We start from the raw sequence: 14,132 nt of genomic DNA on the forward strand, positions 1-14,132 counted from the left end.
TGCTAAAGATATTAAATACACTGATTAATTGTACCACTAGGAAGCCTTGTATAGATAATAATTATGAATATTTACTATGCAACTCAGCAGAGAAGGGCAGGAGGCCCACAAAGATCTGTTCATCATTGAGCATTTTCCTCAAATTAATCACATGGTCAAAAATGTTGTTGACGAAGCTGTTCATGATGATCATGGCCAGACTTGTGGAACATGTCAATCTATTTCTCTTTTCAGAATCTCTGTTAATGGCTTAATTCAGATCAGAGAAGGGCTATTGCTGGGATAAGCAAGGCGTACCAGCATTTTCTATAACACTCTACTAAAGAGAAAGCATAAGAGATACAGTGTTCATCTCAATGTACTAACCTGTCCTGATTCTTTTACCATGATGTTATCATTGTGCCTGTCACCGATTCCTAGGACATAGGTTGCTACACAGTAGCCTGCACAGGAGAAGGTGAAGTCTTCTATCGCTTTGTTTAACCTACGGGGGAAACAAAGGAGAGAACTTAATACAATGAATGTGAGCATTGAATAACAATCTGAAGACATGCCTCTTACTGCTTTCTCCAATCCACTACCCCGAAACGAGACTTTCAACTTAGCCCATACAGGCCTATTCACATAAGCCACATATTTGTTTGTGTACCAGAAATATTGAAATGAATGACAATTAGGGATGATAGGTAGCTGTGAGCAACAAAGGTGCTACGTGTACTAACTTATCTGTGTGTTATAAGATACACAAATGTGAGCCGCAGTACGCTTAAAGACTCTGTCAGACCAACGGAAAGCTTATAAGCAATAGATTACAGTAATATCAATAACATGCTATTTTAGTGTCTCCTTTTAAAAGAAAAATTAAAAAGTTGCCACAGTATACGTGAACGTGGTTTTATGTTAGTGAGTTAAAAAGTCGGTTAGTGGCTAGGCCTCTGCAAATGAAAGATGTGATCTTACATCTCCTCTGTCGGACTATGTTTCTTTAACCATTCAAAGAGAGCCGCCTTTTGGAATGCTGCCGTGAGCACATTGACTGAACCATGTTGCTTCTGGATGTTTGCGATGGTGTCCGAATTGGTAACGACCTCGATCAGTCCGACTTTAGGACCGGTGGCGAGGGTTTTGTACGGGATTATCCTGAAGAAAGAAAAAAAAGGGTGGATAAATTTTGGTAGTGAGAAATTCAAAGAATGGAGACAATCTACTCAAAGAGGATAATCCAAAGGATTGGGTTAAATCAAAAGAAGACGATCATGGTAGTGGTAGTAGTGATGGCAAGCCATATTAGGTAAGCAGCAGATTACGATTTTCAAATCCTACTGGCCCAACCTTACTAGAGATCGAAATGACACCAGTAGCAAGGGTCATAAATAAAAACTACTACATGCAAAAAAACATGGAAAAAATAAATTAGGTCTACAAAATACTGCCACAATACCACTTTCAAATTGTTTTGTGCTTCCAAATTTTGAAATTACATCTTTACCCTTTCAAAAAATGCTGAAAACTAAAATTTGACCATCCTGACCAAATACACCTTTATTGACCTCAAACTGAAAACCACACAATTCGACCGTTGGATGGTTTTATGGTGCCTGGTCACATCTACACTACATGTTCTTATGACAAATGTTGACTGTGGCAATCGACTGCCTGTCTGTGATAATGCAGATGAGATATTTAAAGCCCCACTATACTACTTATAGCTACTTGCGCCCTCTATATAACAAACAATGTTTAATCGGTGACCATTGGTCCCCCATGATCCACTTTTTCTTATGTTAATTGAGAGCTGAGTTAATGAGATAACCACCTGTCCAGTGACCTTGCAGGGTGGTCTAATCCCTCCTGTACACTAGTACAGATGGGCTTTAAGATGAGATATTTACCTAAGGTCTAAGCCCTCCTCCTGCCATATGTTATCCATAATCTGCATGACTTGGAGCGTCAACATGTCCTGCCGTAGATCTGTAAAACACACAGTAATAAGAATTTTCAGTTGTTATACAGTCAAACCTGTCTACAAAAGCCACATTTTGTGTTTCCCTTGAAAATGTTTTCTCATTGAAACATATACTAAAGGAACCTGTACTTAAATACCACCTGCCTGTAAAGACCACTTTTCTTCAAGATTTCAAGATTTCAAATTTATTCATGTTTCCAACAAAACATTACAAATCAATTATAAGCATTTAAAACAAATTTAAGAAATACATGTTGGAAACAGAGGGGTCCACTAAAAAGCAATGCTAGTTCAAGTGCAAAGACCTCAAATGGAGAACCATCTCTGACATAAAAACACTAAGAATTATGAGGTGACATAACTATGAAATAAAAGGTTGGTTCTTGGTGAGTGAGATTGTTCTTTGACAAGTGAAACAGATTGATGAAGTCACTGAAAACTAGCAGACTAGTCTTTATAATAGCAGAAGAAATTAAATATGTAACCAGGCCCCTGTTTTGTGAACATTTGCGATTGATTACAAGACCTCCAATCCATCGCTAACTGAAGATGAAGATTTAAAGCCACACTGTCCTACTTGTAGCTACTTGCTCCCTCTATATAGAAAACAATGCCTAATCGGTGACAATTGGTCCCCCATGATCCTTTTTTTTAATGTTAATTATTGAGCTGAGTTGATGAGATAACCACCTGTCCAGTGACCTTGCAGGGCGGTCTAATCCCTCCTATAAACTAGTACAGACAAGCTTTAAACCATGGGTTAAATTTAAACCTCCTTTGTGAATTCGGGCCATTTTGTGCGTAGGGCTTTACAAACTCCTACATTTCAGTATTTCTTTAGTATGGAGTTGCGATTATTTGAATCAGTCAAGGCTGAAAAGTTACAAAATATGTTCTCACCATCTCCATTCTTAAAGAGTATATAGACGTCGTCTCCGATTGGATCATCGTTTTCAAACACCAACCACAGCGGTCGCATCTTGGATGACATGAATTTGCACTTGTTTAGTCTGTGATTGAAATAGAAACAACAAGCTATGTTAAAGCGGGACTGCACTATTTGTAGCTACTTGCGCCCTCTATATGCCGGTAGCAAACAATGCCTAAGCAGTATCCATGGGTCCCCCATGATGCACTTTTTCTTATGTTAAGTGAGAGCTAATTTGATGAGATAACCACCTGTCAGTGACCACACAGGGAGGTCTAATCCCTCCTGGCCAAACTACCCTGTAGTGCAGATGGGCTTTAAGAGTAAACTAAGGCCCTATAAAATAAAGAGAAGAGAGCGATTGCTAGCTTATTTGCTATCAATCACTATGTACTATCAATTGATCATCAGTCGATTGATCAATCGTACAATTTTCTATCAAACATGGCTAAAACTATACTTTTGCACAGCATGGATAAGTGTTATACATGTATTTCTTGACTGATATTCGGAATATCAGTCATGTAGGTCCACTTAATCACTTGCTATCATTATGGAATTTGAAGAATTAAAGCAACATTTCATAGCAACAAACTTTGGGAGCCTTAAGGATGTGAAAATCTTATTGCAGTCATAATAATAGAAGGAAATATATTATGGTATTTCTGTACTGATGCCAAGGGCTGACGCATACAAATGAAAATTTAAATGCATACCTTTAAATATCTAAAACCAAAAATGTGTGCAAATGTATGCATATTGCAATGGAAAAACTGTATGTGGGTCATCCCATAAAAGTATTTGACAAAGGTATGTCAAAGTTAGGACCTGTTATTCTAAAATGATTAATTTGACCTTACAGTTAGTGCATCCCATAATAACAGAAGTGACCATTATGACAAAGAAAGACATTCATTGCAAACTGCCGGAAGACACTAAGGAAAAACTCATTCAGCTAGAGAATAATCAATGTGTGAAATGGTCTTTCAGGCGATGTTGTGGAGAGTGCCACTAACAATCGCTTCAAATCTGAACTTGAGAACTGGTGGAAAGATGCCCCAGATAAATATGATGACAACCCCAACCAAAGGAAACCATGGATAGGAACAACAGTCTAAGACTGGATCAAGTGAGTAACAAGTGACTTTATGTTATTGATGTTGGTAAATAAAATCAGCAGGGGGGGGGGGGCGTTTTACAAAGCCTTTTTTCAATGACAAATGACAAAAAATCACTGACAAATCTGCTAATAACCAATCTGAAGCAAGGATTTCAGTAGCTTATAACAAAAAATGTCATTTGTCACTGATGTCACTTTTGTGAAACGTTCCCCTGATCTACAACCGTCTTACCTTAGACACTTGAGTTTGTTGGAAGGAGCTAAAGGTGAGACGAAGTTAGAGAGGGTGTCTGCGTAGGAGTCTTGCTGTAGAACCTTCTGCATCATATCTCGTATCTCTCCCTTGTCTTGTTGTTTGGCCTGTTTCGATTTGATTAGCTCGTTCAGATTCTTCATCTTGTTCAGAGATTCCACCTACATTACAATTGAGAGAAATCATTTCACTCAATCGTATTACTGCATGTTATATGAAACCTTATGCATCATGGGTGGTATTCCAGTAGCGCGTACTAAGTTAGCGCGTACTTAGTTAGTTCACACTTCTATGGAGTGCCTGTTGCAAACTAATTTACCCTGTACAGATTATTTTAATCCTTCAATGAAAAGTGTTCAAAAAATTAATTTTGCAATGAAATGGGAAGAAAAAGATAATATGAGTATGAATTGAATTTCTACAAAGTTTTTGGTAGATTATCTTTGTCATGAATATTGAAGGAGGAAGATGAAACCTAGCATTCCATAGAAGTGTGAACTAAAATTCTTGTTTAGTCTGGACTTAGTCCCAGCTTAACTTATGAGAATACCACCCTCTCTCCCTTGTCTTGTTGCTTGGCCCGTTTTGATTTGATCAGCTCATTCAGAGATTCCACCTACGTTACAATCGTGAGAAAATCATGTCGCTTGTCTTACTGCATGTTATGGTGCTTGAACATGTTGCTTTTGAGTTTTGGTTGAAGTCGTTGTATAAAAATACAGCAAATTAAAGCCAATCTGTACTAGTGTGGCAAGGGGGATTAGACCGCCCTGCAAGGTCACTGACAGGCGGTTATCTCATCAAATCAGCTTTCAATTAACATAAGAAAAAGAGGATCATGGGAGACCAACAGGCACCGATTGGGCATTGTTTGCTATAAAGAGGGCGCAAGTAGCTATAAGTAGTGCAGTGGGGCTTTAATAGAGGAGAGCATTGGTGTATTCATCTGTGACCCCCGACCCCTCTGTCGTGAGAATGGTAGAGGAACAAAGCAAGGAATGAATGAAAGGAATAAGATGCAGGTGTTTTTGAGCGTCAACTAACGCCTGGCTAGAATGCTCCCCAGGAAGTGGAGATTGTGCACACAGTGTGTGCAGGGCAAGCACTGAATCCAATGACTGGGGTAGTAATATATCTGTAAAGCGCTTAGAGACATTGTATTAAGCGCTATATAAGCGAAATATTATTATTATTATTATTAATACTGACCTGTTTGCTGAGTGTCTTGATGTGGGCCATGCTTCCTCTACAGTAAGCCTCTAGCATCAGACCAAACCGCGTGCATACTGCTGATTGATGCATTTCCGCTCTAAGAAGAAGAAAAACATAAAGATACATGTAATGGCACGGTTGAATAATAGGATAGGATATACCTGGGACCCGTTTCACAAAGCCTTTGACCAAAATCAGTGACAAATCTGCTGATAACCAATCAGAAGCAAGGATTTTAGTAGCTTATAACAAAAAATGTCATTTGTCACTGATGACAAGTTCTGTGAAACGCCCCCCAGTTGTACCAGTTGTACTATATGGTACTGTAAAGTCAGAAACTTCCATTTTTTTGCACCGATTTCACCTTCCCCGATTAGTAGTAGTAGTGGTTATTTTTAACTTGACTGCTAAGAAAGCATAAATGCTTGCTAGTACCGGTAAGTTGAATGGGCATGTATTATATTTTGAACACACAAACAGTTAACAATTCAATTATTCAAACCTTACCATGTTTTGTAATTTTTTTAAAGGTAAAGACCAGTTATGGTCATGCGATTGCATTGTGAAAGAAACGTTGTGGAATCGATCAGAAAAGGTTGATCATCTAGCATCTAGCATCTGCAAGGTTCTGGAATCATCAAAATGATAAGAAATTTGGCCCATTCTTCGTAAAGTTACAAGCACTATACACAGAAAGATGTATATGGGACTACCCTATATCTCTCATAGACCATGAGAGAAACAAATTTACCAAATATATGAATTAGTAGGCGGTTTCCCGGCAAATTTTGTATCATCATGTATTAGTCAAAACATATTCTTTCACATGATTGGTAATGAGAGCTTCCATTTCATTTTTTGAAATTGGGGCGTTTCCAATACTGGTCTTTACCTTTAAGTGTGTGAAGTATTGATTTGTCCCGATTTACGTTTCTTGAGAATGTGACATATTACAACTTTCATCTAAAAGTATTCAACACAGGCTATAATTCAACCAGTACACCTTTCATTCATGAGTTACAAAAACAAACAAAAAACAAAAAAAGGGGTACGAATAATTTAGTTGTTAATTGTAAAAATTGTAAACATGACATTGTGACTACCAGTAGATGCCAATTTGGATAGAAAAATTGAGATGCAATCTTTCATGCAAAGAAGATAATATGCTTACCTAAGATGCCAGAATAGAAAATGGCCGATCCTCTGATTAGAGAGAGCCCTGTCTAAGAGGAACTTGCCGATGGCGCAATCTAGATGAGTCTCGTACTTCAAGGCTTGTACCAGCTGCAGAAGATACTGAGAGAGTTGATCGTCTCTGCAAAAAAAGAAAAAAAAAAAATACTTTAAGTGGCAAAAAAAATAGCCAGATCAACAATAAACTATGTGAATTAATAAATGAAAAAATTATGTAAATGAACCAAACAGTCGGAGAAAGAAAGTTATGTTGGGATTCACATCCATTCATTTGTTCATTGTTGATTTTTTAATTAATGTTTGTATTATATATATATATATATATATATATATGTCTCTATATTTTTTGTTTCCATTCATCTATCTATTCTTATTTTTTTTTTTTTTTTTTTTTTTTTTTGGGGGGGGTGTAGTCAGGGATGGAGATTTCCAAATAAAGAATGAAATTGATGCAGGCTATTGATATGTTTTCTGAAAGTTTGACAATTGGATGACTTTTTTGTTTTTTCATGGTTCGCATGCTTTTTACTGTTGTGCGCATAGAAAAGTTCTCAGCTACCCTGTCAGCAAATATATGGTCCAACATTCCCACCCCCGTTCAAAATGGCCTACCAATTCTGATGCCTGGAAGTGTAATAGTTGAAAAGATGGAGAGTGACTCACGTGAGTTGCTGAAGGCACTTGACTGCAAACTGCCTGACAGATACGTCAGGATAGCGGTAGTCTAAGAGTTCCATTGATTCTTCTGGCTTCAATGGAGGCCAAATCTGCAGCAAAGCTTGCATCTATGCAAACAAAGAATTAAATAAAATTTAAAGTTAATATGCTTGGCTTAAAATTTGCGTATCTTACTTGTCTCCTCGCCTGATCACTCTCTTCAGTCATTCTTCTCCTTTTAGATCTCTTTCTCTCAAATCTTCCTTGATGTACAACCATATTCTATCTCCCCTTCTGTAAGCCACCTTCAAATAAACCTACAAAGAGTCTGTGGTAGTTGATCCCAACTCTCTCTCTCCTTTCTCCCTCCCTCTCTCTCTCTCTCTCCCTCTCTCTTTTTCCTCTCTCTCTCTCTCTCTCTCTCTCTCTCTCTCTCTCTCTCTCCTTTCTCTCTCTTACATAGCCACTATTCTCAATTCAACCCCCCCCCCCCTTTTTTCCCCCCTCTTAACTCACCTGTGCTACTTAGTCCCTATGGTTCCAATGTACACACTTGAGCAACCTAGGAAGAGCATAGGGTAGTTGAACCCTCCCAATCTCTCTCTTCTATAGCCACCCTCTCAATTCACCCCCCCCCCTTTTTTTCCCCCTCTTAACTCACCTGTGCTACTTAGTCCCTATGGTTCCAATGTACACACTTGAGCAACCTAGGAAGAGCATGAGGTAGTTGAACCCTCCCAATCTCTCTCTTCTATAGCCACCCTCTCAATTCACCCCCCCCCCCCCCTTTTTTCCCCCTCTTAACTCACCTGTGCTACTTAGTCCCTATGGTTCCAATGTACACACTTGAGCAACCTAGGAAGCGCATGGGGTAGTTGATCACTCCCTATCTCTCTCCTTTCTCCCTTTTCTCCCTTTTCTATAGCCACCCTCTCAATTCACCCCCCCCCCCTTTTTTTTGTCCCCCCTCTTAACTCACCTGTGCTACTTCATCCCTATGGTTCCAATGTACACACTTGAGCAATCTAGGAAGAGCATGGGGTAGCTGATCCCTGCAATCCTGCCTCGCAAGCCACAGGTCTTCCCTCTCCTGTTCACTCAGTGGCTCCAGGGGATCTTTCTCAACAATCTGACGCAACTCCTCCAAAGCTTGTTCCTTAAAGAATCAAGTTAAAAAAGTTACACATACATGTATGTGATCTAGCGAAACAGCTCCTCCAAAAAAAAATTCTGGATGAAAAAGTTATAAAAAGTTACACATACGTGTACGTGATCTGACATATCCTTTAGCCACAATTGCTCCGATCTTTATTTCAAGTTCTATCATGATAATAACATCATATGGGGGGCATTTCACAAAACTTGTCATCAGTGACAAATGACAGTTTTTTTTATAAGCTACTGAAATCCTTGCTTCTGATTGGTTATCAGCAGATTTGTCACTCATTTTTATCATTTGTCATTGAAAAAAGGCTTTGTGAAATGCCCCCCTGATGTTCATAGAATGCTGTAATGAAATTGTGTTCAGGCTTGTTTCTTGAGAGCCGGTTGAGTTCATATGGAATATAGATGCATCTTTACCGGTAAAATTGTTCATTTCCACTTGTGAAGTTGGCAATGTTCCACTTTAATAAAGTGATTGAATTAATTGTTATCTCTTACAACCAATTGATTATGACCTAACAAGTCATTTTGTGTTGCGGGTAAGCCTTAATCTGATGACCGCAAAATAATATGTGCTGCGCCTAGAAACATAGTATTAGGCGCATTATAAATGTGAGCTATTATTATTATTATTCAGAATGAATATAAGATATTAAACTCTACAGCACACTTACTGATGGTGTCTCAAACGGATTGTCATCACTCCTCGCGATGTCTGCTGCCCTCTCTATCACCTTGTCAAACGTAGGATAGGAGACGCTGCCCTGCCTGTACTGCTCAAAGGACACCTCGATACAGGTTGTGTCGTCTTTGCTGGGGTTGGACTCACAATGACCCAAGGGGTTCAGGTCGATGTCTTCCGAGGCCGGCCACATGAAGAGTTTGTGTGGTCCCGACCTCAGCTGGGACCGGTAATCAAAGAACGTCAGGTTGACCCATGCGATAGGCACCAGATCCTGGAGAGAGTAATGCGATAGATAACAGAATGCAAGATGGTTATTAAAGTAGGGTTGTTCTTTAATGGTATTTTCAATAGTGCTGTTTGCAAAAAGGAGGGTTCAACAAATCCTACATGAAACTGAGGAAGAAACATGGAATTAGAATAATACATTCATTTAAAACCCATTGTCTACAGCAAATAGTAGTTTCCATTAAAGCTCTAAAAGCCTATGTGAATAACAGAATTAGTTTGTCAACAGGTTAACAACCACTTTGGACTGATCATGTGCACTTGAGATGCATCAAGACATTTTCTTTAAATTTGATTTGTGGCACATACAGTCAAAGACATCAATAAAAGAGAAGGCCTTTAAAAACTATCCCTACCCCCCTCCCCTCCCCATTCCTCTCTGGACAAATGGTTTCATAACTAGGGACCTTATATGTGATCAATCATCCCAACCAACAGCCCCATTCATACAATAAAACAGGTGTTTTAAAGTATCTTCAGGAGTAAATAAATAAAGACCAAGAAACATTCAAGGTCAAAGTATTCTGTCCCATACGTTAACGCTATCCTCGGAGTTTCAGGTACATCTGATGATTATATGGAGTTTACAGCCTCTTTATGGGACAGGAAATGACCACATGTCTTGGACATGCCACCAAAGAGCATTCAACTGACCTTCCTTGGAAATTTCTTCTTTGCCTTTCCTTGGTCAAGTTGTGCTCCTGATGTTGTCTTGACGATCTTCTTGTTGCCGAGCGTGTAGACCATGATGCAGAGCTTGGCCATGCGAGGCAGGTTGCTGACGTTGATGTCTGCCTCGTAGGTCTCCTGCCACTTGGGGTCAGGACCCTCGACCTCCTTGGACGTGAAGAAGGGGCAGAGCTCCTCGTCACCGTGGAACACGCCCGCCTTGAGTCGGACCTGTTTCATGTCACCAAACCAATCATGATTAAGTTGACATATATGAGACCTTATAAAGACATGGGTGGGAGGGGGGAGGGGGAGGCGGAGTTTAGTCTGAAGACATATACTCTATTTTGACATTTGAACACACTCCTCTGAGGCCTGAAGTCTAGCCTTACTCTTTTTAGTCTCTTACTGAAGTACACAGAATGCAGTAGACCATACAGGGTTGTTAGATACACTTCATGTACCGATCTTGTTTGATCTTACTTACCCCAGATTTTTCTATAACATTGACATGCTTTGCTTGTAGGAATATGACTCTGACCCTGGTATTCAACCTATTTTTTATCAGTTCTCTTACAGATCTTGAAGAGTTCTCATCTACCCCTAACTTATCAACCACCTTGAAATTGTATGCTTGGAGGAATAAGTCGTAAACCTAAATCGAACTTTTTTGTACAGTTCTCTTTAATACAGGTCTCCTACAGTTCTAATTCAATATTGTTGTCGAACCTGCTTTAGGGACCACTTGCAGGTGAGGTAAATGGGTGCCTGGCAGGAATTATTTCCTTGAAATGCTAGAGCGCTGTAATGGCAGTTAGACTAAAGCCAGGGTAATAATTAGTGCGCCTCGAAATAGAACTTCTGGATAGAAGTCGCATTAGAAATGCCTATTGTCATTACTATTATTATAGAAAGACCACCTGTCTATAAAGCCCACAATTTTTGTTTCCCTTGAAAGTGTTTTCGCATCGAAAAACTTTGGTTTATTATGCGCTCAATAAATCTATCTTTATCATTACTATTATTATCATACCTAAGAAACATATACATAGAGACATCCTGCCTATAAAGACCACTTTTCTGGCCTCCCTTACTAAAGCAGTCTTTATATACAGGTTTCACTGTACTTACCCCCGACTTCTCAATCACGTTGACATTCTTTGCCAGGTGGAATGTGACGCGGACCTTCTCCTCGATGTCCCAGCTGACGTAACGCCCTGCTTTGGAAGGGAGGGGCGGCGCCTGCTCTTCCTTCTGTGCTAGGACGTTAAACATGGGGTCTTTGAAGCGATCCTCTACCTTCAACTCGGACTTGTGTATGAGAATGAGCTCCGGCTTTTGGCCTTTCTTTACAGCTTTCCGGATGTACTGTGGACAGTCACACAATAATGGGGATCAGTTATAACCGCTTCACTGAAAGCCTTCTTTTGAACCATCATGTACATAGACTGTGTGCTCCATGGTGGGCATTTCCAGTTAAACCCAACCCTAGGTCTAAATTCATATTTAACAAAAGAAAAACTTAGGCTTCTTACTAGCTTGTTAAACCTGATTTTGATAAAGCTTAAAGCCGCACTGTACTACTTGTAGCTACTTGCTGCCTCTATATAGAAAACAATGCCTAATCAGTGACCATTGGTACCCCATGATCCTCTTGTTCTTATGTTAATTAAGAGCTGAGTTGATGAGATAGCCACCTGTAAGTGACCACCCTGGATGGTCTAATCCCTCCTAGCCAAACTAGTACAGACTGCCTTTAAAGCTAGCATCATTTACAAATAAAGGCCCAGGAGTTGAATTAGTAAAAAAAAAATTAACAAAAGTTGAAATTAGCAGTCAGATGTCCTTTTTTTCTCAAAGCTAACAAAATCATCCAGACAGTTAAGGCACACAATCATATTAACTTGTAGCTCAGAGGAAATTGACTAATACATAAAAGTAAACACCTGATAATAAACAAACATTTGATTTTTGTAAAGTGCTTCTGTCCACTATACAAGGTGCTCTAATACTACCCCAGCTTTAACTATGCTACTCACCTGAATGCTCACAGGATACTGAAATTTCATTCAAACACATGCCCAATTACTACACCTGGGGAGTGTTTCACAAAGACTAAGATTAATTTTAAGTTGGACATAACTATGACAGGCTGTTCATACTACTGTTTGCTTTCACCATTATGATCTTTAAATAATGTTTTTTCCTTCAATAATGAATTATCAAAAGATGTAAATTCTGTAGATATGTGACCATGATTTGTACGTCTCTTGAGAAAACAATGCCTGTAAATGACGGGAGCAAACAGTGGCATGAACGGCCTACCACAGTTAAGTCCAACAATAAAGTCGACCTTAGTCTTTGTGAAACACCCCCATGGGTGGAGAGTGGCAGGCAAAATTGTAATATCTTGTGAAATCACATCAGTGCCCTCCCTAGGCTCAAACCCATGACTTTCACTTCTCCATTCAGGTGCTACACCGGCCATTCCTCTACGATACCTGAAGAACCCGTCTCCTTCATACCTTGTATTTTGAGAGGGGATGGCCGCCCAGGAGAAAGTCTTCATAGCTGCGGATTTTGAGGACGTATTCCTCAGGCTGAGTGTTCTGCTGGTACATGGACATCTTCTTCTGTGCTTTCTCCACCAGATCTTCAGCCTTCTCCATGCTTTTCACTTGCAGAACTGACGTGGTCGACTAGAGATAGAAAAGATATTTCATAAATTATAATAATAGTCATGATAATTCATATTGTGCACATATCCATTCAGGGGATGCTTAAAGCCACACTGTACTACTTGTAGCTACTTGTTCCCTCTATATAGAAAACAATGCCTAATTGATGGCCATTGGTCCCCCGTGATCCTCTATTTCTTATGTTAATTGAGAGCTGAGTTGTTGAGATAACCACTTGTCTAGTGACCTTGCGGGTGGGTCTAATCCCTTCTATAAACTAGTACAGATGAGCTTTAAGACACCTACAAAGTACCAGTAGTATTATTACCTTGGCTTAGCTCAGCTTCTCTAAGAGTGCTAAAAGCAATCAAGGAATATATTCCTACTAGATACCCATTTACCACACCTGGGTGGAGAGTGGCAAATGTAGATTAATGTCTTGCCAAAGAACATTAGTGCCACGGTTGGACTACAACCCCGAGCCATGTGATCCACATGCAGTCCACAGATCTGAATCCTGTAGTCCACAATCAATTTACTTCAAATGTGATCAACAAATTACTCAAAGTATGCTACAAGTCGAGAGTTCAGTGACACAAAGACGTAACTCCATATTTTGCCAAAATGAGTATTTGATATCAAAATGTTCAGAAAAATGTTGGCTTTCCAGGAAACACAAAGACTTAACTCCACCCAACACCCCATTGAAGTCAACGGCTAGTGAAACATAGACTTAACTCCTTATGGCCCAAGTGCTCAGTGACACATAAATCACTTTTTCTCAAAATGGCCAAAATGGAGTTACGTCTTTGTGTCACTGAGCCCTCGAAGTGATGTTTTTTTCTCCCTTCAATAAACTTACCAGGCTGGAGGAGAACCTCATGTTGATCAGGAGATTTTCCGGAAGGTTGTTTGGCGCGGCCAGGTCCACCTCCGGAGGGAACAGGTACATGGCTTTCTTGTCCCAAGGCCACTTCATATGGGCCTTTTGTACTGACATGCACATCCGTTTCATGTTGGATCGGAAGTCATGCACCTCCTGGTTCTTCATCATGTCGTATTCATGAAGACCTGTATCAAAGGTACATGAGAAACATATCAAAATGGGTGATTCGAGTACATGTAAAACATCTGGGCTTGTCCTGGGGGCTGTTTCACAAAGACTAAGATCGACTTTAAGTTGGACTTGAACTATGGCAGGCCGTTCATGCCACTGTTTCCTCTCACCATGTACTGGCATTGGTCTCTCAAGGGATGTACAAATCATGGTCACAAATCTACAGAATTTACATTTTGTGATAGTTCATTATTGAAGGGAAAA

At 39.7% G+C, this 14,132-nt stretch overlaps 1 protein-coding gene across 2 annotated transcripts in view; it reads right to left on the reverse strand.

Annotated features, from left to right (window-relative positions):
• LOC588097 (phosphatidylinositol 4,5-bisphosphate 3-kinase catalytic subunit beta isoform) overlaps positions 1 to 14,132 on the reverse strand; it is a 48,300-nt gene that overhangs the window by 11,252 nt on the left and 22,916 nt on the right. For both annotated transcript variants that reach the window (XM_030986624.1, XM_030986622.1), the window contains exons 4-17: positions 13,674 to 13,882; positions 12,659 to 12,832; positions 11,265 to 11,501; positions 10,119 to 10,364; positions 9,169 to 9,450; positions 8,310 to 8,486; positions 7,337 to 7,458; positions 6,651 to 6,794; positions 5,477 to 5,576; positions 4,247 to 4,428; positions 2,867 to 2,976; positions 1,893 to 1,971; positions 961 to 1,140; positions 367 to 484 (exon numbers count right to left, since the gene is read on the reverse strand). In XM_030986624.1, coding sequence (XP_030842484.1) covers positions 367 to 484; positions 961 to 1,140; positions 1,893 to 1,971; positions 2,867 to 2,976; positions 4,247 to 4,428; positions 5,477 to 5,576; positions 6,651 to 6,794; positions 7,337 to 7,458; positions 8,310 to 8,486; positions 9,169 to 9,450; positions 10,119 to 10,364; positions 11,265 to 11,501; positions 12,659 to 12,832; positions 13,674 to 13,882 — 2,360 coding nt within the window. The remainder of the gene's footprint in view (positions 1 to 366; positions 485 to 960; positions 1,141 to 1,892; positions 1,972 to 2,866; positions 2,977 to 4,246; positions 4,429 to 5,476; positions 5,577 to 6,650; positions 6,795 to 7,336; positions 7,459 to 8,309; positions 8,487 to 9,168; positions 9,451 to 10,118; positions 10,365 to 11,264; positions 11,502 to 12,658; positions 12,833 to 13,673; positions 13,883 to 14,132) is intronic.

The sequence above is a fragment of the Strongylocentrotus purpuratus genome, unplaced genomic scaffold (genome assembly GCF_000002235.5).
Source record: "Strongylocentrotus purpuratus isolate Spur 01 unplaced genomic scaffold, Spur_5.0 spur5_scaffold_16, whole genome shotgun sequence".
NCBI classification, from domain to species: domain Eukaryota; kingdom Metazoa; phylum Echinodermata; class Echinoidea; order Camarodonta; family Strongylocentrotidae; genus Strongylocentrotus; species Strongylocentrotus purpuratus.